Below are 22,700 nucleotides of genomic sequence, written 5' to 3'. Positions count from 1 at the left end.
TGGTGGGCTGTTCACAAAGGCTAAGTCGTAGTTATCTATGAGGTATGTACTAGACCAGGCCTTCGTGATCCAAAGCGACATTAAAAAATTCAAGGCCCTGGCACACAGTAATATTGTGGGAATCTGTAAAAATGTAACGTGTGCGCGTGGTAGGGGAGGAGATGCTATTGATTTGAGAGAACACCTGATTTTTGCTTCAAATGAGGAATTGTGTGTGTTTCATGTTTCTTACGGTATGAATTCTTAACTAGAGTAGGTAAAGGGAGTCCTCGTCGAGATACCTCAGCCTTCTGCCGCCTTTGAAGAACCAAACTAATGTCGTTTCAAACTTCTGCATGGTTCCGCCTGCAGAAGACGGTTCTGGATGGCTTTGGGCCAAGCATCCAGCTCATATAAAAGAGACCAGATCAAGGCCCGAGGCATGTTACATTTATTTCTAATAGTCTCCTGTAAGGGAATAGTTTTAACTTGTGCTATCTTGGAATGTTTAGATATTAAAATTAGAGTTGTGTTTGACCTAGTTTTTGACCATGTTGGCAGAACTTGCTGTGGAATGGTGTCATGTCTGTATGTCACGTTTGTATTCTACTCTTTCCCCAATGAATTTAGGGCAGTGTGCTAGTGCGTGTGTGTGTGTGTTGCCATCCCATTGTATCATTACAGTGCCGCCGGAGTAGGACTGGCTATGTGGGCCGAAAGCCCACCAGTTTGTTTTCTGGCTAAGTAGGGATTGGAATTTGGCTTTCCTTGGTCCTCGAGAGAGAATGTCACCAGTTGGAGAATACCAGGGTAGAAGAAAACGAACACAGCGACATGGTTTCTGAAGCCACTGGTGTGCCATTTCGTTGTGGGGTTGGAATTCCATCACGTGGGACTTGGGCTCATCAAGGTGGAAGTCTTGTGGCTGGACTGTGGCACTTCAGTAGTGGGGCAAGATCCGAAATGGGACTGTCTAGAGAAAAACAATTTTAATTCTTTCTCTCTCTCTCTCTCTTTTTTTTTTTTAAAAAAGCTATTTCCTTAGAACATAGAAAACACTGTACATTTACAAAGTGTATATCGTATACAGTATTTCATAAGTAACTCAAATTTCCTGTCTGCTCTATTGTTTTCAGTTTGATTAAGTGTATCCTGTTAAACTGTATATTCCTGTTCAGGGTTATACTTGACTCTGATAAAATGAGATTACGCGGCCTCATACGCACACATACATGTGCTCTTTCCCTGTCTTTTCAGTGAGTTCTTGAAAAACAATTTCTAGGAGTTGGGTGGGCGGAGGGGAGGAATAGATCTGAGCATGGTGTGTGTGTTTGCGTCCACATCCATGTTTTCACTGTCCTGTGTTGCATACCGCTTGCCCGAATTTTGTATCGCCAAAGGCAATATTGTCATTTTGCCAGCGCCTGAAGGTCGGCTGCGTCGTCAGATTGGCTTTTGATTTCCTTTCTTTCTGCCCTGGACGTTACAGGGTTAGATTTTTGTTTCAGGAATCTGGCTCCAGTTCGCACTGTGTTCTGCTCTCTTCTGAAAACCGATGCCATTAATAGCGTGGGAGTTTGTGGGTTCTAGAAGCTCTTGGGAATTTAACTTTATGCATTGTTTGGTTCTGGTGTAGATCACACTGTTGTGTGTGGGGGGGCAGGGAGGTGGAATCTGATTTCAGGTTTTGTTTGCCAAGAACTTGAAAAAGTCTTACACAAACACTTCAGTGCCGTTGCACCTTAATTCCCCTTTACATTGTATAATACATGATTTTTAAGTATGTCAGGCTCATTTTGCAAGCTGTAAGAGTTACTGTTCTGGGGTCTCCTTGTCAATGGTAAATGCATTAATCGGTATTAGATACTAAAGCCAGGGAAGTCTGATTCTCAGCATTTTCCTGAAGCGCAGATTGATGATGAAAATTGAAACTTTGCATGAGAAATCCCATAGCTGTACACAGTGGCCGTTTCCACACACGTTGAATAATGCACTTTAGTTATCCTTTAGAAGTGGATTTTTTGTTCCACACATGGAAAATCAGTTATAAATGTTCACTAAAGCGTATTGAAAGTGGATTATCCAACGTGTGTGGAAGCAGCCATTCTGTGGTTGGACACTGGCTGCCATTAGAGGCCAGTTTATCCTCACCCTTCCTCTAAACAGGTGAAGACGGTGCAACAGGTTCTCCCCGTCGCCTTACCATTTTATACTCACAACAACCTTGCAAGGTAGATTGAGCCATAGCAACCAGCACAGAGAGCTTTATGGCAGAGTGGGAGTTTGAATCCAGTTTTTAACATTGTCTGTCAACTTGCATGGGAGCATAAAAACTGCAGTGGGTTTAAAGTGGGCATCCCAAAGAAAAAAGGAGAGGTGTTTTGGTTTTTATTTATTATTATTTTATTTTTATTTTATCGTATTTATATTCCGCCCTCCCCGCAAGCAGGCTCAGGGCGGATAACAGGGCTCAGGGCAGATAGATGGTTGTGATTTTTATATTCCTGTACCAAAGAGACATTTGTTGTCTCTTTTTCATTCTGACCCTTCTGCTCAATAAGCAGTTGGATGTGGATGCTGATGTACCAATACCTCCATCAGTCTGATATCACAAGTCATTGGCATAATATGTGTGAGTTTGGTTCTTCATGCATATTTAGAGTATTCCATATTCAGTAGCTCATCGTAGCTAAACTCAACAGTTTAGTCATTCTTGGAACAGACTTCAGGCTCACTTCTTCCCTGGCCCCCTCTCTCCTTCCTTCCTCATGTGCCATTTCACTTCCAGGTAGTGGGAAGAGCTGCAGTGTCTGAAACAGAAAAACTACAATTTGTTCCAAATTAGGATTCTTTATTCTAAAGTCTGCAGCAATAGGAAGAAGGTGGGCATAACAGAGAGAAGTTAGCCATAGTGGGCAGAAAGGTGGGTAAATTCCCCTGAATAATACATAAATGGGATTTTTAAAAATATATTTTTAAAGAAAATTATTTAATTAAAAAAAATCTCTCTTTGGTGGTCTGGGATTTCTCCCTCCCTGTTGGTTTGCATTGCCAGATCAAATCAACTGAGTAGCTCTCCAAACTCCCTTTTTGATCTTGATCTACAGCTTGGGAAAGGCAGCCTGGATTTCAGTAACCAGTGACTAGCAGGAACACAAAACCAACTTGGCAGAGAAAGGGGGAGGGGGGTGAGAGAGAGGGAGAGGAGATTCCAGCCAGTCTGTAATCTTGTGTTCACTGACTGATGTGATTAAGTGGTATAGCAGATCCCAGACATGGGTGATGAGTTAGGTTGGATGTATCAAGAAGAATTACACTGTCTCTGTGCAGACAATTAGTAATAACTTCCTGCTAAACTCTATGGAATGTGCTTCGTTTGGCTGGAGACATGGTTTGCAGTGAGGGTTTTTTTTTCTTTTTAAAGAGTCACACTTGTTTCTTAATGCATTTCCCCTTTTCTGTTTCAGCAAGTTGCCCAGACTCGGTGCCTTCCTCCACTGAGACAGGGGGAACAAATTATCTGGCCCCCGGGGGGCTTTCAGGTAAGGAACAGGATTGTGTTTATACCTGTATTGTGGTATGTTTTAAAGACGCTTTTTCCGAAAAAGCAGCTTAGATCCTGCAGAAGTGTATAACATCAGAGCAGTTAGGTCTGATGCAGCTTAAATGGAGTCCTGCATTGGTAGGGGAACATGCCATTAACCTGTTGGATGGATCTAGAGAAGTAGTTGCATCTTTTTCCTGAAGAGTAAGAAATTTTGCATTTACCGAGATGTGAGAACTGAGAGGAGCTTAGTTGTCTAGATCTAAGGGGTTCCTTGGTCAACCCTGTGTGCGGCCAAGAATCCATAACATACCCAAAAGCGTTGAGTTTTGGTAAGAAAGGCAGACTTTAAAGTAATACATAAATCAACCGGCTTAATTTCTACTGCTTCTAATGCAGAAGTCATGCTGAAGTGGGAAAATGCAGTCTCATAGACATTTATACTGACTACAAAGGTGCGAAGAAAGAGTTGTGACTGGTAGGAGTTGGCGTCAGATCTTTAAGGCTAGAAAATTATTTCCTAGTCATAGGTGACAATTTGCCTTGGGATGACCTAGTTTGAGTAACTACCAAATATTAGGGTTTTGCTGATGGTAGCAGGGGAACTTGACAGCCAGAATGCCTTTGGGGTGCCACATGAGCAAGTTTTCTTCCCTCGTGGCCCCTCGACTCTGTGGTATATAATAGTTTTGTGTAATGTTGTCATGCTGCTGTATTATTTTACACAGCACTGTAGAATGGTTACGAGGGCTGAGTCTTTCTGTCTGCGGCGCGAGCCATCTTTCATCTCTGCTGTCTTTCTGACCCAACAAGCCTGTATTCATCTACCACTACGAAGACCCCGTTTGTGATGCTAGACAAAGGCTGTTCGCTTGCTAGAAGCTGCACCCCAGCAGTTAGCCAAGGGCACTGTCTGACTGTGTGATTTATGCTTTTGAGAGCTAAATTATATACTGTCCACTGCATGGGTGTGCCAGTTCTTGTGTGTGCGCGCGCGTGTTTTTGCAAGGTAGCAAGTTCAGGCTCGTTTTTAGTGCCAAAGATGGGGTGCAGAATGTTTTGTGGCTCACGGTTGTGCGTGCAAGGGGAACTATTCTTCCCCCCAAACCCTCTTTGACTCCTGTTTGTAATGTTTATGGCTGCAATCCTCTGCTCAGTTTAGGGTGTTTAAATCCAAATTAGAGTCAAGACTTACTGTGAAACCTGAGCTCCTGAAAAGGCTTTTTTGGGGGGTAATGTAGACCCTCAGTGTTCCTTGTGAATGCCAAGAAAAAACTTGTCTAGACTCGTGTGCCATGGAAAGATGGTTTTCCTTCTCCAAGGACTCCTTCCTTGATTTATGGTTTGTGGACTGGAATGTCCAAAATATGTAGGCTCTTACCCTTTGTGAGAGCTTGTTTTTGTGTGTGTGTGTATGTCTTTTTCCCTCCAGGAATTGCATTCAGCATGGCCCTTACTTAAGAGAGTTTTGTTTGCTTTCGTTTTAGTGTAATATACACCCAGCCTGTGTTATTTGAGAGGGGAGTATAGTGTTTGTTCAGAGGGCCCTAATGAGAATTAATCAAATGAGCAGGAGGAGAAAGAGAAAGAGAGGAAGGCCCTTTGTGGTTTGGTGTTGTCTTAATTTTGAAGCTGTCCTTTTTTTATATTGCAAGGTAGGCCTTATGGAAAGGTGGGTTTTAAAAAAGGCAAGGGAAGGCTGCAGTGCTGCAAAGTGGAAAGAGAGAGAAAGGAGGCGATAAAAGGATATTAGAAGTTTAAAGAGGAAGAAAAATGAGAAATATGCAGAAGCGGGTTGGAGGAGGGAGTTCCACAAGGTACCACATTTTGAAAGGCTTGTGCATTGATAGTATCTGACTCTGTCTAGCCTGCTGCTGAAGGGGAGGGAAACAGAGGGGGGCGGAGGTTAAGGGGGCTTGCAGGAAATAACATAGCTGGCCTGAGGTTGGAATGCTTTTTTTTTTTTTTAAGTTGCTCTCTAGATAAAGTTTCATCTCAAAACTCACAAAGAAAGGATAGGAGCTGTTCCCCCCTGAAGGTTCTTATTGCTGCATTCAGCCACCAGATGCACCTTAAAGTAGATAAATTTCCTTCCCATAAATTCTTCTGAGTTTTGAACTTTACTGTAAGAGAGTTTTTAAAAAAAGGTCCAGAGGAGTTAGCCGTGTTAGTCTGTAGTAGCAAAATCAAAAAGAGTCCAGTAGCACCTTTAAGACTAACCAATTTTATTGTAGCATAAGCTTTCGAGAATCAAGTTCTCTTCGTCAGATGCATGATCCGAACTGGCTTAAAAAAAGGAAATCTGTTAAAAATTGGTATCCGCTCATGTGTTTCTGTAACGCTGTGTAACAATAGATGTTTAATTTAATGAGAGGATGGGAGAGTAATATTTAACTCGCAAAGGCTATGGCGTGCTCTCAGAAGCACAAGCTGAAAATACCATTAAAGAAAGAGCATTTGTTTTGAATTTGACCTAACTTGCTAATAAGTCCATTGCACACCTAGAAGCTTGAGGCTCTTAAAATTCTCCGATTGGAGAGGTTACAGTAAAAAAATAAAATGGGGCATAATCTGGCTAGAGTGAAGTATCTTTAAAGTCCTGCTTATTTCAGTAAAAGAGACGCAAACATATGTTTAGCTTTTCCATTGAAATCAGCCAGACTGAAAAGTGTTAAAAGTTTGGCTGGATTTTTCAGAGTGTTTGTACCACTTCTTCTAGCCTTTTCTTCTCTTTGTACACCTGGAGTCAGGTAGTTAGAAGGTGTATTTGAACAAGACTTTAATGAGCTGTTATCAGGGGCACATTTAGGTGGCTTTATCTTCAGGAAGAAGTTGCAGTAATTTACCTAACTCTAAATTAAAGGCGATGGGGGGGGGGAAGTACACGTAACAACATCCTCTTTTCCTTTTTAAAGGATAGCTGAGTTAGAAGAAATGTAGCCTTCTTGCTTTATCCTAAGATAACATGGGCTGGCACCTTTAGATAGGAAAGCCTGTCTGTGCATTTCAGTGAAATGTGGTGTAATTCCACATTGCTGATCTATGATACAGCACTCTTTTCTGTCCTGTTATTAGCTGCCTGCCTGTTTTAGTGAAGGAGGAACTAAGTTTCATTTATTCAGTAACTGTTTGATAGCCCATCTGTGCAACATTTCTCTAAAATGGGGTATGTGGCACTTCTTTGGTGTGAAAATGCTGCTCTCCAGTACTGAAAACTTTTAATCATAAGAAGAGTTACTCCAGTCTAGGCCCATTTAAATCAATGGGCTTAACCTGGAGTAATTCTTCTTAGGATGCCGCTGATAGAGTCTGCTTCTAACCAGTGCCACCATGCTGTTTAAGACAAGGGAAATGAGAACTCCCATAACCTGCTCAGGCACTTTGGTGAGATTTTAAGGCATCAGGCAATCACTCGCCGAAGCGGGGAGTTTAGCCAACTCTCCCAAGAGTGACTTACGCAGCTTCACCCCTATTCTTTTTTAAAAGGTGTTTTTCTGTGAAGAGGGCATCTTAAAACACTGGAAAAGGAAACTGCTGCACGCTCAGAGATTTATATGTGCATAATTTGACTGAAGAATGCAGAAAGGCCTGCTGTTTTCTTTAAGGGATGCTTTTTACAGCTACAAATACTATTCCGTTCTGCTTCATGTAGCTGAAAGTACTCTCCCTGATGAATGGCAGAGGTGTGGGGGAGAACGTTGCCGAGAGGATGTAGGAGGCAGACCAGTATGGAATGATGAGAGTAAGGGGGGGGGAGAGACGCTGCCCAAGTGTTTCCCCCTTGAAAATAACCAATCTGAGCCTCTCTTTCACTTGCTCTGTTTGCTGTTTTCCTTCCTGGCTTTGGCCGAGCTGCAGCAATTCCAACTAATGAATGAGGCTCAGTTCTGGGTGGGAGGAAGGCTAGAAGCCTGGAGCCAGTGACTTGATTCTTTTGGCAGGGGAAGAAAAAGAGAGAGAGGGAGAGGGAGAAGGGGGGTGGAATATAAAGGAGCTGAATGTGAAAACTTAATCCCGTGGGGGTCCTCACAAAGGAACTGGTTCCACCAGGAGTGACCTTTAATTCACTTGGCGCTGCCCCTTTCATGTTGTATGTGGCCTTTGGAGAGAAGGGGAAAGGGGAAGAAAGGCAGGCAGGGTGAAGAGGAGAACCTTGGATAGGGGAGGGAAAGAACCTGGGCCAACTGGCCAAGTTGTGTTGCTGGGATCTAGTTTAACTCTTGTTTTTCATAGGAGGAACTTCCCAAAAGCTAAAAACCTGAACCAGAGAAATGGAGGGAGTAAAGAAGACTCTCCGGTCTCTTTTGTTTAACTGCATCTTGGTTAACCCTTTACTCTTAACAGTAAAAAACTCCAAACGTTCCATATTGTGGATTCCAGAATAATTTGGATGGATCCCCAGAGTTGGAAGATTTACCCCACTCTTTGCACCCTCGGTAGAGAGCACAGTTCAGATTCAAGAATCTTGGCTAAGGTTTGGGTTCCAATGTGACAGCCAGAAACACAAAAAGATGGTGGTTGTGGTGGGTCCTAACTTGAAAATGAGTCACACATCGTGAAGTTGTCTGCAGTTACTCCAGTCCACTGTCCTTGAAATCGGTGAACTAAGGTTGGAATAACTCTGCTCAGGATTGTACTGTGAGACATCGTGATTTGCCCAAGGCCATCCATAGCTGAACTGGATTTTGGACTAAGGCCCAATCCATTACTGGACTGATCAAGTTCTTAGTTGGCGACAGGTTGCTCTTGGGATATGTTCTGACCCAGGTGACCCTTCGAACCTAGCAGAGTATTTTCACATTTCTGGCAGCCGTACTGGCTGCCCTCGCAGACTAGATGGATACTGTCTGCCTCCTTCTCCACTTCTTCCCAACACTCGATGGACAAAATAGTATCCGAGTGCCAGTAAGAAACGTCGTACAGTCTGCTTGCTGTGTTTTTTATTTGTGATAATTACTGTTTTAAAAAACCAGACTCAGTGGCTAGAAGAGTAGGTACAACGCAGAGCTGATTTAAGTGCCAAGTTCTCAGCTTGAGTTTTTGGTCAGCATCTTCAGCTTGTAACTTGGCAAGAAGGCTTGCTTAGTTGATGACGGCGTAGATGGGGTTACACATTTTTGACCACTTACCCTGTGTTGTTAAATTAACCCAAGGTAACGAACATCTACTTATGAGAAAGGAAGTTAGAGGTAAATTGGAAGGTGACCTTCACAACACTGCTTGGTGAAGACAGACAAAAAGTGACCATGACTTTCTTCTTAAATAGTTCTTCATTTAATTACATAGGGGCATAAATGTCCAAAGAAGGTTGATAGCGACAGTCATAATATAATATGCTTCTTTTTAGTACCAAGATACTGCCAACATTTTTTTGCTCAGTTGGGCTCAAAAACAATGGATGTGTGTGTATATATCAGACCCCTATCTGTTAATACTGGTATATTAACAGATTCAAGTTATACAGTATGTTTAACCAGACTGAAAAAGCTCATTATCTTTTTGTAGCGGGGAAGCTACGGTTCTGAATATTTTCCAGGCTTTGTTATTGTAGAGAATTACATTGGATTGAAACACTTTTAAATAAAAAAAAAAAAACCTTCAGGGTTTGCGAATATTTCTCCTTTTAAAAATATTACTCTGCACCATTTCCCCCTGGCTACTGTTTCTTCATGCATTATTTTTATTTTATTTTATTTCATTCTCCTATCCTCCATTTTATCTCACAACAGTCCTGTGAGGTAAGTTAGATTGAGTGTGTGTAACTAGCCAATTCTCCCCCAGCAAGCTTCTTTGGTAGAGTGGAGATTCGAATTGGGGTCTCTTAGAGATCCTGGTTCAGCACGCGTAACCAGTAGACCACACTGGCTCTCACTAGTTGTAGTCACATGGGGGAATCCCACCCAGTCATGCAGTGAATTGGATGGTGTTACATAGCCACCTGGATTTGGTATGTAATGACGTCACTTGAGGCAAATGAGGGCAATTGAGGGTGAGGGTAAGTGAGGGCGCTGGATTTGTTTTTCAAGGAGTGCTGAAATGGAGTGGGGGAGTATTGTTTTGATGCCAGATACCTGTTGCTAAAAGCTAGCTCTGGCTCAGCTCTGTGCAATTGAGGGTGAGGGTAAGTGAGGGCACTGTATTTGTTTTTCAAGGAGTGCTGAAATGGGGTGGGGGAGTATTGTTTTGATGCCAGATACCTGTTGCTAAAAGCTAGCTCTGGCTCAGCTCTGTGCAATTGAGGGTGAGGGTAAGTGAGGGCACTGTATTTGTTTTTCAAGGAGTGCTGAAATGGGGTGGGGGAGTATTGTTTTGATGCCAGATACCTGTTGCTAAAAGCTATCTCTGGCTCAGCTCTGTGCAATTGAGGGTGAGAGTAAGTGAGGGCACTGTATTTGTTTTTCAAGGTGTGCTGAAATGGGGTGGGGGAGTATTGTTTTGATGCCAGATATCTTTTGCTAAAAGCTAGCTCTGGCTCAGCTCTGTGCAATTGAGGGTGAGGGTAAGTGAGGGTGCTGGATTTGTTTTTCAAGGAGTGCTGAAATGAGGTGGGGGAGTGTTGTTTTGATGCCAGATATCTTTTGCTAAAAGCTATCTCTGGCTCAGCTCTGTGATCTGAAATATCCCCTCCGTTGATATTAAACAAAAGTTGTTGTTATACCCTCTCTTCCTGAGTTTGCACTTCAGAGATGCCTTCTTGACTGTATACTTTTAATTCTGCTTCAGTTCATATTTTACTACAAAAAAGCTCTGAAGGGAAGCTGACTGCCATGTTATGATGAAATAGCAAACAGGCTTGGAATGCTTCAGCGTGCCTTTTGAACCCTCCTGGCATCGGTGCCAGCTTGGAGAGGTGAACTTAACAACAACAGCAAGAAAAAAGGGGTCTCTTCACTGTAGAAGTGCAATTCTTGGCTTCGCCATGGGACCAGTTTCTCTGCTTAGCGTCTCTTGAGTTGACGTTGTTGCTCGGTGACCTGGAGAAAAACAATTCTAAGTTGGGTGGGATCACATTGGCGAAATTTAATTCTGTTCCAGCCCCTTCCCCCTTTTAAAGAAAAGTTCATAAGCTGCAAGAGAAACTCGTTTACTTACAGTTCAGCATTCTTACTTAAAATCAAGATTCTCCTTTTTTTGAGCAGCTAAAAAAAAAACTTTTATTCAGAGTTTGTTTAAATCAGTCTGTCTGATCTCTCTTTTTAAACAGTGCAATGAAAGGAAGGCTTCCTCTGTTGCTAGAATCTTAAAGAGGAATGTGTTTATACGTTCGCTGGTGCCTTATTAAATGGCTTGCCTCAAAACCCCAGGTCTTTCTGCAAAAGGACAAGGTTATCAGGGGTTAACGGCAAGATGACAGCAGTGGAGTCTTTGAAGTAAAGCAGGCCGCCTGCCAGGCTAGCCAGGAGCATTGAAGCTCCCCTCACACATCATCTGACCATGGCAGTGTGTAGCCAAGCCAACAAAGTGAAGAGAGACTGGCTTTTGGCAAGCGCTCCTGTGTAGTTCTTGGCCTCTATCACTTCATTCTAGCTTCTCTCTCTCTCTCTCTCTCTCTCTCTCTCTCTCTCTCTCTCTCTCTCTCTCTCTCTCTCTCTCTCTCTCTCTCACTTCCATAGGAAGGAGGACAACATTTCAGACATCCACAAAATGGGGATTGGGGCGGGCAACAATCATGAACTCCTGGTTCTCGGTTTCATCCCAGTTAAATTATAGGTGACATTTCAAGAGCATCACTGTTTAAACTTTAGCATTATTGGTACCGGTCCAGCTGAAGCTAGTAGTGACTAAGTCTATTGAAACGAATGGAGGAAGTTAGTCACAGCTAACTTGAGTGCCATGGCTTTCAACTAACTTTAGCTGGACCACAGCCATTCATAATTGTGTGGGGCTTGTGTGTGTGTGTTGGTTAAAAGCGTGCTCTTTATCAGTTGCCGTTCTTGCTAAGAAGAGCCCTTGCATTTTTGCAAGTGTTGGGGTCTAATACTATAGGGGTTTTTCCCCTTCCCCTTTCATGACTGCTCCTTTCTTCTAAAAGCTTTGCCTTTGCCAAGCATGCTTTTGTATGGTGACTAGCTAATGGTTTCCCAGCTCTGACCAGTATACAAAAGTATGCTTTAAAAGTCTGGTCTAACCCCTAATGGCATGAGCTGGACTTTATTTATGTATCTGCCTGCTAAATAAAATTTGCCTAAAGGAAGTGGTGAGGGTTTCATCACGTGAAGTGGTTTACTCCGGCGTAGAAGGGTTGGCGATTGAGCCCGGTGGGGGTAACTATAAATAGGTACGGTTGGACAGAACAACTAGCAAGTTTGCATGAGAAGTCTAGAAGAAGGCTGTATGCTAGAAAATACTCATTACATGGTTCTTTCCATTCTCTGTGCCCCCCCCCCCCGTCCTGAGAATAGTGATAACTCACTTGAGCAGTTTCTTGAGCCGTGACGATCGATACATGTTGGTAAGACATAGCTTCCTTCCTCTTTTCATTCATAACATGATATGCAATGTGCATGTTCAACCAAAAGACCCCTGCATGAGAAAGCTAGAACCATGAAAAGATTCTCCTACTGAACTTGACTTTGCATACTGCATTACTATCATTGTCATTTCAGTAGCCTGAATTTCTAAAATTTCGTATCACTCTTACCATATCATGCAAAAATTCCCACTCGCATGGTAACTGATGCTAATGACTCAAGCGCATTGTGACTGGTGGACGTGTGAAAGGGTTGAGGTTCAGCTTTAGACAAAAAGAGATGGCCACTCTCCTGGGAAGCTCCGTGTTTTCAACATGCTTCGCACGATCAGCTCCATTCAGAATTATTTCAGAAATGCTGGTGTTACTTTTCTGTTTTCAATCTACTTTTGCCAATATGTGGCTCCCATACCTTGACTACATCACTGTCACAGACCAATCGCAGATCCCCAAAACCATGGATTTTGTCCGCTCTTTGACTTGTCTATGTCTGCAGTCGTTACCTATTGTATATTGCTGTAGTAGGTTCTTTTGTTTAGTATACACCCTTAATACCCTGTTGTTAATTATTAGCGTTGTCATATATTATAATACAGTTGTGAATGTTACTCTGTAATGTTAAGGGTGGGGTGTTTATGAAAAAACTAAAGAGAAAAAATGGAAAAAAAGTTTGGGGGAAAAAATAATTGTCTTCTCGCCTTTTCATTAACATAGCAGTTATGGGGCGCTTCATGCGCTCTGTGCTTCATGTACTCACAGAAAACATAGTATTTACCACAGAGACTTCAGATACATTTATGCTGTGCAAGCACAAGATCTGTAATCCAAGACACACACAGTATAGAAGGGGATTGTTGTGACACAAGGTAGCTGTAACACCTTTGTCTCCATAATCACAAGAGAGCTCTTATTCCTATCATTCAGATGCGGACCCTCGTCTCCTGAGCACATATTTCCTATTGCCGTGTTTGCTCTGTTAAGAGGGTGTAATGTGCTCCTTGGTTGCCCACCGTTTTACTATTAACTAAGTTTATTCTGGGGTTACCAGCTTTGCACGCTATCAACGGCCCGTCTCCACAGCCACTGTGACTCCGGAGGGGTGGTTTTGAGGAGACGCAGGTACCTGACCTCTCAGTTCCCGTGACCGAACATTTGGGCCCAGGCCACAGTTTTATCAGACTGTGTGGCTTCTGAAAGACGAAAGCGGAATTCCTACTGGTGCCGACTTGAAGTGACCTCGGAAAGGAGCCCATCTAAAAGAAGATGACAACAGGCCAGGGAGAGGTCACAGCCAGCCAGTACCCTCTTCTCAGTCGAGATTGAATGACCCAGGCAGACCAACCTGGCAGTGTGCCTAGTGTCACAGAGAACCTTCCTTTCCAGTTTATTCTCAGCTCGATGATATTATGAAGTGCAGGCAGACGGCCTTCGTTCAGCTTGTACCACACAAAGAAAGTAAAGTTCATGTTTACCTCCTTAACTTTTTACCCAAATAGCTTGGCCTTCTGTTGCTACTGTGGGATTTGTTTCAAGGTACGTCGGGGAGGGAGTCTTTCGCAGTTCAGGAACTGCGTAGTTAGGACCCAAGAATGTGGGCTGAGGCTGTTTCAGACGCTGACAAAATGGTGGGAAACTAAAAATGTTTTGCAGCTCTCAGGATCTCTAGCCCCTGGCTTTTAATTAGCTCTTTTAACCAACATTAAAATACTGGGTGGATTCATAAAACATTGCTTGCTGTTAAGCTGGAGGGAATGGCGAAGTAATTTAGTCACGTGAGGAGAGTTCGTCTCCAAGAAGGATTGGGACTTTCTCTAAGAACAGTTGCTTCAGAGATTTTGTGGGGATTTCTCTCCTTGTCCTGCTTCTTTTGGTATGGTTGTGATACTGAGGGGCATATTTCATACCCCCAGGTATTTTATATGAAAAGGGGAAGGTTGGATCCTTCTGTATAGGCCTCATAACCTTCCCTGTTGCCTCAAAAATTTGCCCATATCAAGCCTCCTTCAGAGATAAGAAGTTTAAACAAAAGTCAAACCAACCTCATCTGGGAGAGCGCATACCCAGATCACTTAACATAGACTAAGATAATTGTGAATTCACCTCAACCACATTTTAATTGCGTTAATCAAAGTCCTAGTTCATATATGGGCCTACCGTATAGAGAGGAACAGTGTGTCCCTTCTCCCTTCAACCTAAACATTTATGTACCAAGCACTCCATTTTGGTGCCTGATTGTGCATATGGCCTGCTCACACAATATCCTCTCCTCTTTGCTCTCTTTGAGGACAAAAGCGTGGCTAGTAGGGTTACCAGCCTCCAGGTAGTAGCTGGAGATCCCCTGGAATTACAACTGGTTTTCAGGCCACAGAGATCAGTTCACCTGGAGAAAATGGCTACTTTGGGGGATGGACTCTATGGAATTATGCCATGCCAAGGTCCTTTCCCTCCCCAAATCCCTCTTTCTCCAGGTTTCATTCCCTAGATCTCCAGGAATTTCCCAACTTGGAGCTGGCAACCCTAATGGCTAGTGTCAAGTGGTTCATGCGGAACAGCATCCGCTATGGGGGGAACACAGCTCCTGCATCATGCAGAGGCCCAAATAATTGGGGTAAGGTGGTTGAAAACTGATAACAAAAATAGTCTTTCCTCCATTGGTTTTTATTGCATATTCACTCATGGACTGAGCATCGTAATGTAGCTAGTGATTGAGTTGGGGTGGCATTACTCCTAGTTTTCCTGATTGCCCACCAGTGGGGGGCCACCTCCTGGCATTTTGCCTTGTTGCCCATCAATCACTGGTGACCAGCGAGAGGTAGCAACGCTGGCAGGCAACCCAGGAAAGTGCACACTGAGTGCACTCCCAGTGGAGTGCGATGATATCGCTTCCGGAAGTGATGTCATTGCACTGGCTGTGGGCGTGCCCCTGCACTTCGCTGGGACCTGGTAAGTCTCAGGGCCAAGCTACAAGTGACAAATGATACAGGTTGGACACTTGTCAGCTTCCCTCAAGTTTTGATGGGAAATGTAGGCATTCTGGTCTTGCAGCTTGGCTCTCTGACTGCTGTCCAATGGACTTTTCAACTGTCACTTGTCCAACATTCTGCCAAGCTGCCTACATTTCCCATCAAAACTTGAGGGAAGCTGACAAGTGTCCAACCTGTATCATTCATCACTTGTAGTTTGGTCCTCAGTCGTCATTCCCTTGCTGCCTTCAGGAGGGTATAGGGACCTGGGAATGCTAATTGCTCCAGTGTAATTAATCAGTAGTAACCAAAAAGTGTGATCCCAGTTACCACTACAATCTGGAGTGAATGCCGAGCTGTCAGTGGCTTCAGTATACCTCAGTGGTGTGGAATTGTGACATTGGCATTGTAAGGTGGGGAATTCGACACTGTGAAACTGCAGTACGGTCAAAGGAAAACAAGACCATATTTGTCTCTGTGTGACTCTGTGAACCTTTAATGTTTCGTCTCCAGAGCAAGATTAAAGCCTCAGCTTGATGAAATGATTCAGAAAGTGTTCTAAGACAAACATGGACAAATAAGTGTGCCGTTTGGTGTTCGTGTGAAGAAAGTTGTGCAGAAGAGGGGAGGAGAGACAGCAGCGTGCAGTTAATATTTTAAATACATAATGGTCACTTTCACCCAGTTCTTAACAGGAAACGTTGGAATGTGATAGGATATTGCATCACTGCTTAATGAGGGAAGAAAAAAAATCAAGGAAAAGGTGAAAGAAAGGAAGGAAAATATAATTATTAGCAAAAGAAGAGAAGTAATCTAGTAATCATGTGTTCTTGTGGGCCTAATTTTCGGGGCGGGGGACTGCTTGAGTACTCACTTTTATTTTTATTATTTGAAAAAATATTTTAATAGCAGGGTCACCTTTACTCAAACGTAACCCGCCGCCTCCTGTCTCCGTTTACTGAGGAATCTTTTCATGATTTTTCCCCCCTCTTCGGCTTCCTTTCCCAAAAGGCGAGGCAAAGAGCTTTTTGGCTGGGAAGCTAATTTCGGTTTGGCTGCTCAGACTTCAGACTTGGTCCCCACCCAGTGTCATTATCTAGATTTTAACTCGGGGTGGTGATGGTGGCGGCAGGGAAAGAGAGAAGGAAAAAAGGCTGCGTAAAAATTCGCTCAGCACTTCCTACCCTTTTAACCTCGCTGTGCGAAAGCGGGTGGGGTGGGGAGTGATATCTATTTTGCCCCTCTGAATACTAGAGAATACGTTTGTGTGCAATTGAGAAACATTAAACCACCAGTCCTTTTTTCAGGAATTCCTTTGAAAACCTCTTCAATATCTCCTTGTGCATTAGGGAGGCTGGAAAAAAAAAGAATAAACTTTTATAGCTGTCTTGGTAGATCTGTCTTGGCTGTTATTTGTCTCTAAAGAAAGCATGCAATTGAATCCTTCTGTAAAGAGGAGGGGGGACAGATTATCATATGATCACATTCCAGAGGAGTCCATGATACCCTAGTTTCCATTGTGAAAGCCCTGATCTTGAACCAACATATTTGTGGGGTGGGGTGGGGTGGGGGGATAGAGAGACAATGTGATGTAGTGGTTAAGACCCAGGTTTAGATCTCCACTGCACTCAACCATAAAGCCCACTGGGTAACCTGAAGCAAGTCACTTACTCGCGCGCTCTCAGTCCGTCCTGCTGCACAGGGTTGCTGTGAAGATAAAGAGACAAGGAGAACTTCATTTGCTGCTCTAAAGATGAAGGGTGGGTTAAATACAAGTCTGCTTAGCGCTGGCTGCTTAAGCCTGACTGTAAATAAACATACAACTTAAGTCTCAGAGCATTTTGTGCAACTGTTTCTGTTAGATTCCCCACAATCTTAGCATTTGTGGCTTGTGTTTTTGAATAAGTTTCTAGCTGTTTTGATTACAGAGTGTGTGTGTTGGGGGGTGGGATTGCAGAAACGTTGGGGAATCAGATGCAAATACAACCTAAACAACTGTGTTGAGTTTGCAGTACTTTCAAGTGAGCTAGCACACCCCCTCTACACTATCTATAGTATCTATACATACACAAGACTGACAGCCAACAGATGTCATGATTTTGTAGTTCAGATGTAATTTTTTCCCCCCAAGTGCTAAACCCCGGTTGAGGGAAACTTTCTGAATAAGAATCTGGCTACATGTAGCAAGTTGCAACGTGTGTGTCTGCTGCAAGTTTGGCTCAAGAAAACGATATGCAGATAACAGTTTAATTACACTTCATTACTGCATGTAGATTAGGTAAGACCATTTGATTTGAGAGGGATGCAGTTCCAACGTGGCTTTCATTGTGGGACAAATTGCCCGTGTCTGGATGGCTCCTGGTGGGCAGAAACTCACAAACTTAGGGAAGAGTGCACACTGCCTCATTTGCGTCCTCAAGCCTCCTAATTCTTCTCTGAGGCTTGATGCGGGGCTGGGCACAAGCAGCCTAGCTGACACCCATGCCAAGAGCCTAGCGCCAGCGGGAGTGCCAGTTTAAATGAGACACCATGCGAGTGCAGAGTCTTACGGGCTGAGCGCTTGTACTTCCTCCAGCGTCTGGTTTAAGGCCCTGCCCAATTTTGATGCTGTCTTCTGGTTTGCTAGCCCAATAAGGGACTGCTCCACTGATTTGTGCTTGGATTTGGACTTCGTCCCTTGCTCAGACTACACAGAGATGAAAGTACATTTGTCAGGGTGGCGCATTGGCGGGCATTATCCTGGTGTTTGCATCTCATTTGATTCGCCTCGAGATTTCACATGCATCAGGGAGTGAGATGCTGGGTGGCTTCCACAGGCCCATACAACTTGCTTTATTTAAAAGCCCTTGCTTGCTGGCTAAGCCCGCCTTGTCATTGTTCATTCAGATAGGAGCTATTCCCAGAGACGGCAAAGAGCTTGCTTTCTTTTTTCCCCCCTTTTCAAAATATTTTTTTGGCTTCAGTTTGTTTTCATAAGGCAAGGAGAGCCTGAGGTTGTAGTTGTCAGTGCGTAAAGAAGGTTTGCTGATCTTTCGGTGAGTGTAACTTGTCAAAACACAACAAGACGCCACAGCAAAGCGATGCAGGCAATTTGAACAGACAGAGGTGGCTTGGCTTGTTTCTTTTAGTGTTTTTCACTGTGTGTGTGTTTTTTTCCCTCCACCCCTCCCACTGGCATAATTTGGAAACACCAGCCTTAATTTAAAAGGGTACAAATTAGCAGATGCACTCCCTATTGTTCGGCTTTTGTCTGTGCCTGTGCAATTTCTACATGTGCATTTTTTATTCAGACCGTACAAAGCAGCGCATTCGATGTGGAAGTCTTGTCTCAAGAGATGATAGATTATTCAGGTATGTCCTTGGGAGTCTGTGTCTCTGTGGTTGGCTGATGAATGATGGGCCGCCAGAAGATGAACGTTGATCTTCCATTATGACTTTAAAATCTCGGTGGAAGGGAGAAGAGTTTTGTTTCTGAAACAACTGCTCCAAGAGGGCACCAGTACTCGCCCATCCCTTGAAATCCCAGTTGCTGCTCATGAGTAGTCAGACAGATTTGCTGTCCTTCCATGACAGTTTTGCAAAGAAAAATATCAGAAAGACTGGGTTTTTTTAAAAAAAAATCTTCGTAATGTTACTTCTTTAAGGAAATTGCAGAGAGAGAGACTATTCTTAATACTCACTAGCAAAAATACATTCTGGTGAGGATTGTTAAGAAATTGGAATCCCAACCACAATCCATCAGGGAAATGGAGTGGGGGGGGCAGAAACAAAGCAGAGGCATTGTGGGTAATTGTATAGTAATGATGACACTTAAACTGTTCTGTAGAGGGCGGGCTGTTCAATTCCAGAAACATGAAAACAGAAAAAAGTTGCGTTCTCCTGGTTTCTGTATCTGCTTCCGGAATACATTATTGGAATTTTGATTTTCAGTCTTTCTCAGTTTATTGACTGATGTTGGTTTCTCCTTTGTAGTTTATTAAAATTCAGAAGAGCTTCGGCTCCACTCATGCACATTTCCCCCCTGTTCCGTATCGTCTAGTAGCCTGCTGTAGGGTTACTTTCTTGTCTTCAGATGTGTTCTTAGCAGGGAAAAGACTAAGATGGTGGTTCTTGTTTGCTAGATAGTGGTTTTGGTTCTGTGGTTACTTCACTTCTGTTGGAGTTTCTTGGTTGGGAGCAGGAACAGGGGCCCAAGGTTGTTGTGTCTGCCTGTGAACACAGAGTAATTCTTGCAGGCAGTAGAAGGGAAATGTTCCTGAGCTCTAGTTCCTTGTTTAGAAAACTGCATTCGGTTTTAGTTAAAGAGGTAGAATTACAACAGTAAATGAGACATGGGCTGATTCCGCACACATTGGATAATGCACTTCCAATCCTCTTTAGAGATCATCCGGAACTGAATTTTTCGTGAGTGAAACAAAAAATCCACCTCCAAACTATTGCTAAAGTGCATCGAAAGTGCATTATCCAACGTGTGCGGAATCAGCCTTGTGCATTTATGTATTGTCTTTGCATAGGTGATGTATCTGATAAGCAAGTGTAGGATAGTCATTTTCTTTGTTCTGAGATGTTTTTTTTACAGTTCCCCATTGCTGCCAAGAGTAGGTTAAATCAGGTGTTTCTTTGTACAGCAAGCAAGATGCCAACTTTCTGTAGAGGTCCTTGTTGAGTTAGGCTTAATACCCATCATCCTAAAGACATAAAGATTCATTTTATGGTAAACACACACATGTAGTATAGTTCGGTGGATGTTCATTAACTTCTGAAGCAAGTCATATCTACGCCCGACAGCAGAGAGCTGAGGATGTCTAAAGAGCTTTCACTTCATTGCCTTAAAGTTGGCCTTAGGCTGTATCACTTGTAATGACAACATGGGTGGATTTAATTGATAAGATACTTGAAGATTCAAAGCCATCCATTAACATAGAGGGCAAGGGAACTTGGCGAATAGAAGGTATTTTGTATTGTCGAAGGTATTTTGCCCATCAGTACAAACTTCTTTTTTGACATGGAGCTGTGCATGGTCTTTCTGTGTGGTGGCCCCTACCCTGTGGAACAGCCTGCCTGAGGAGGTCAGGAGAACCCCCCCCCCACTCTCCTAGTTTTCTGCGAACGATGCAAAACTGAATTATTCAAAAAGTCTTTTGTATTGTAGGGAGGGACTCTCAGATAGTTTGCTAATGAGTTAAGCACCATAAGTAGACTTCACCACTATGTTGCTTTAGGTATATCTGTTGTCCTAAGTATGTGCTCCCTATGAGCTACTTGTGCTTCATGTGGTCTGATGTCAGCCCTAGAATTGTTTACGTTCTGTTTCAGCATTTCTTCAGCTCTGTATTGGATTCTTACGAATGCTATATCTTTGTAAAATTGTGTTTATTTACCCTATGGCATTGTTTATGGAAATGTCCTTGAAATTGACTGTACTAATCTCACACTGTGTAATCCGCCTTGAGTCTCAGTAAGAAAAGCGGACTATAAATTACGTAAATAATAATAATATGCAGTTGAATGAGGCTTATTTGGAATGGTTTAGAGGCAGCGTCAGCTCAGAATGGGTAACACTTGAGATCCTGGCCTGTGCCCTGAATTAACTGAGTGTGCAACTTGAAATGATTTTTAATTTATTTGTCAGCAATTCATTGCCTGGACCAGACAACGGTACATTATATGTGTATGTGAGCGCCATCAGAATGCAGCCGAATTATGGCAACTCCATCAAGGGGCTTTCGTGGCACGCGAGGAGCAGAGGTGGCTTGCTGTTGCCTTCCTCTGTATAACAACCCTGGACTTCCTTGGCGGTCTCCCATTGAAATACTAACCGGAGCGAAGTCTGAGATCTGATGAGATGGGGCTATACCATGCTGCCTTCCCATCCTGCCAGCACATCGTATACAGATAAAAAAAGACTGTAGTGACAAAAGCCATGATAGTCTTTAGCATCAATAAAAGAAACAATCATAAAAGAAACGACATAATAAAATCATCTGCAATGTACTTATGGCAGTGTACTATATGGGTTTCAAAGATGAGTATTCAGTTTAGCTACCGGAAAAAAAAGCAACCAGCCATTTAAAAAAAAATTTTTTTTTTACTAACCTAGTCCTATTGGCATGCAAAAACTGAAAACTTTTTAAATCCTCAATTGTACTAGGTCCTGCTTATTTGTCATATTTAACAAAGAACTGAAATTTTAAAGTCCATTATCAAACCTTGCAACACGCAAGAAACCTTATGCTAAAAAAGGCAGCCAATTTCTCTCATCCGTCTGTCTGTCTTATCTATAATTCTCTTTGGCGCTCTGGGATTCCATGTTGGATGACTTGCTGTAGAACTGACGGGAGAAAATGTTACCACCCCCCCCCCCCCGATATTGATACTGATATTTCAGTTGTACACTATGGGAAAACAATTGTAGTATCTGGCTGGTGGCTGCCAAAAGACAGAGGACTGGATCGAGCAGATCTCTGCCCTTTGAAGATTTTCTTGCACCATAACAAGGCTCTTTGTGCTGGTGGAAAGGACCTCCATTGGTGGAATGGATTGGTAGGCTGCAACGGTGAACGCGGTGGACTATTTGTGTGGCTTCGCATGGGCCGTCTTAAAAGTTCCTACGTTTGCTGCGATTGCCTCTACAGCAAGACGAGCAGCAAAGAGAACAGTGCACAGATGGTTAAGTAGTAAACAAGAATAGTGATTAATTAGAGAGAGGCTTACTGTGTTTGTCCCACTGGATTAGTTGACAATCTCCTCTGCCTCCCCTCAGCATCAACTTGGACAGACTAAAGAAGTATGTCCAGTTGTCAGATCTCCAAGCACGAATGCCCAGATCAAGCCAGCGCTGGTTCACACATTAAGTGCGTTTGCTGCCTGATGTTTGCAGAGGGAAGCTGTAGATTTGCATCTCTGCTTGGGGGGGCTGACGTCAGAAGCCGTGGCTGCTGACCGTTTTCCTTGTTCAATGGTTTGCCTGCTAACGGGGCAGAGTCAGAAACGCAGGTTGTCTGTCTTCATTACTCATGGGAGTGCAGAGGAATATTCAGGGGCTGCATTACTCTGATATGCCCCTAGCCAATTAAAAATAAAATAAGTTATTTAGAGTCTGAGATGCTAATTCAGTGCTGCCGGGACAAAACAGACCAGATGCAAATAAAACATTGTACAGTCAAATACCTAAATATCTTAGGAAGGCTCTTCATGTTTAGTCTGATGCTATGGGAAGCGGAGCAGTCTGTTTTACATGTATCGCAGGGTGGCAGAATTCACTGTGTCGTAGGCCCTTAGATGATGTTGAACGACCAACTGGATGCTGCAGGAGAACTCACGGATAGGATGACGTGCTAGAATCCAAGGGTGTTTAAGGCACGTGATTGTAAGCATAGGGGTTGCATTTCTCAAAAATGGCACCAGCAGGTCGCCCTCTGCCAATGCATGTAATCCTTTTAAAAGCCTTTTTATAGTTGGTGGTCCCCATCTTCAACATTCTGTGGCAGTAAATTCCATAGACTATCCACTGTGCGTAGAGCTACTACTTTGGCCTAAAGCTTCCTCTCAGTTTCACTGGGAGGACCCTCTTAAAGTTTCTCAGTCCTCTGTGGTCAAGTCCACTTTGTCTTTTTTCTAATCTCAGCTAAAAGAGCACAGTGTTTCTTCCCTCAATGGAAACAGAAGACAAACCCCGGTTTAGAGGCCCTTTTCTATATATCTCCTCTATTTTTAAGATTGCTGGAGGGAGCAGGGGTTGCCT

At 43.3% G+C, this 22,700-nt stretch overlaps 1 protein-coding gene across 1 annotated transcript in view; it reads left to right on the top strand.

Moving 5' to 3' along the window:
• The window catches only part of SMAD7 (SMAD family member 7), a 48,478-nt gene that overhangs the window by 9,213 nt on the left and 16,565 nt on the right, over positions 1-22,700 (top strand). The window contains exon 3 of the mRNA XM_054987411.1: positions 3,447-3,521. Coding sequence (XP_054843386.1) covers positions 3,447-3,521 — 75 coding nt within the window. The remainder of the gene's footprint in view (positions 1-3,446; positions 3,522-22,700) is intronic.

This window comes from Eublepharis macularius, chromosome 8 (genome assembly GCF_028583425.1).
Source record: "Eublepharis macularius isolate TG4126 chromosome 8, MPM_Emac_v1.0, whole genome shotgun sequence".
NCBI classification, from domain to species: Eukaryota; Metazoa; Chordata; class Lepidosauria; order Squamata; family Eublepharidae; genus Eublepharis; species Eublepharis macularius.
The sequence above is the reverse complement of the archived record's forward strand: the minus strand, read 5'-3'. Positions and strand labels throughout refer to the sequence as shown.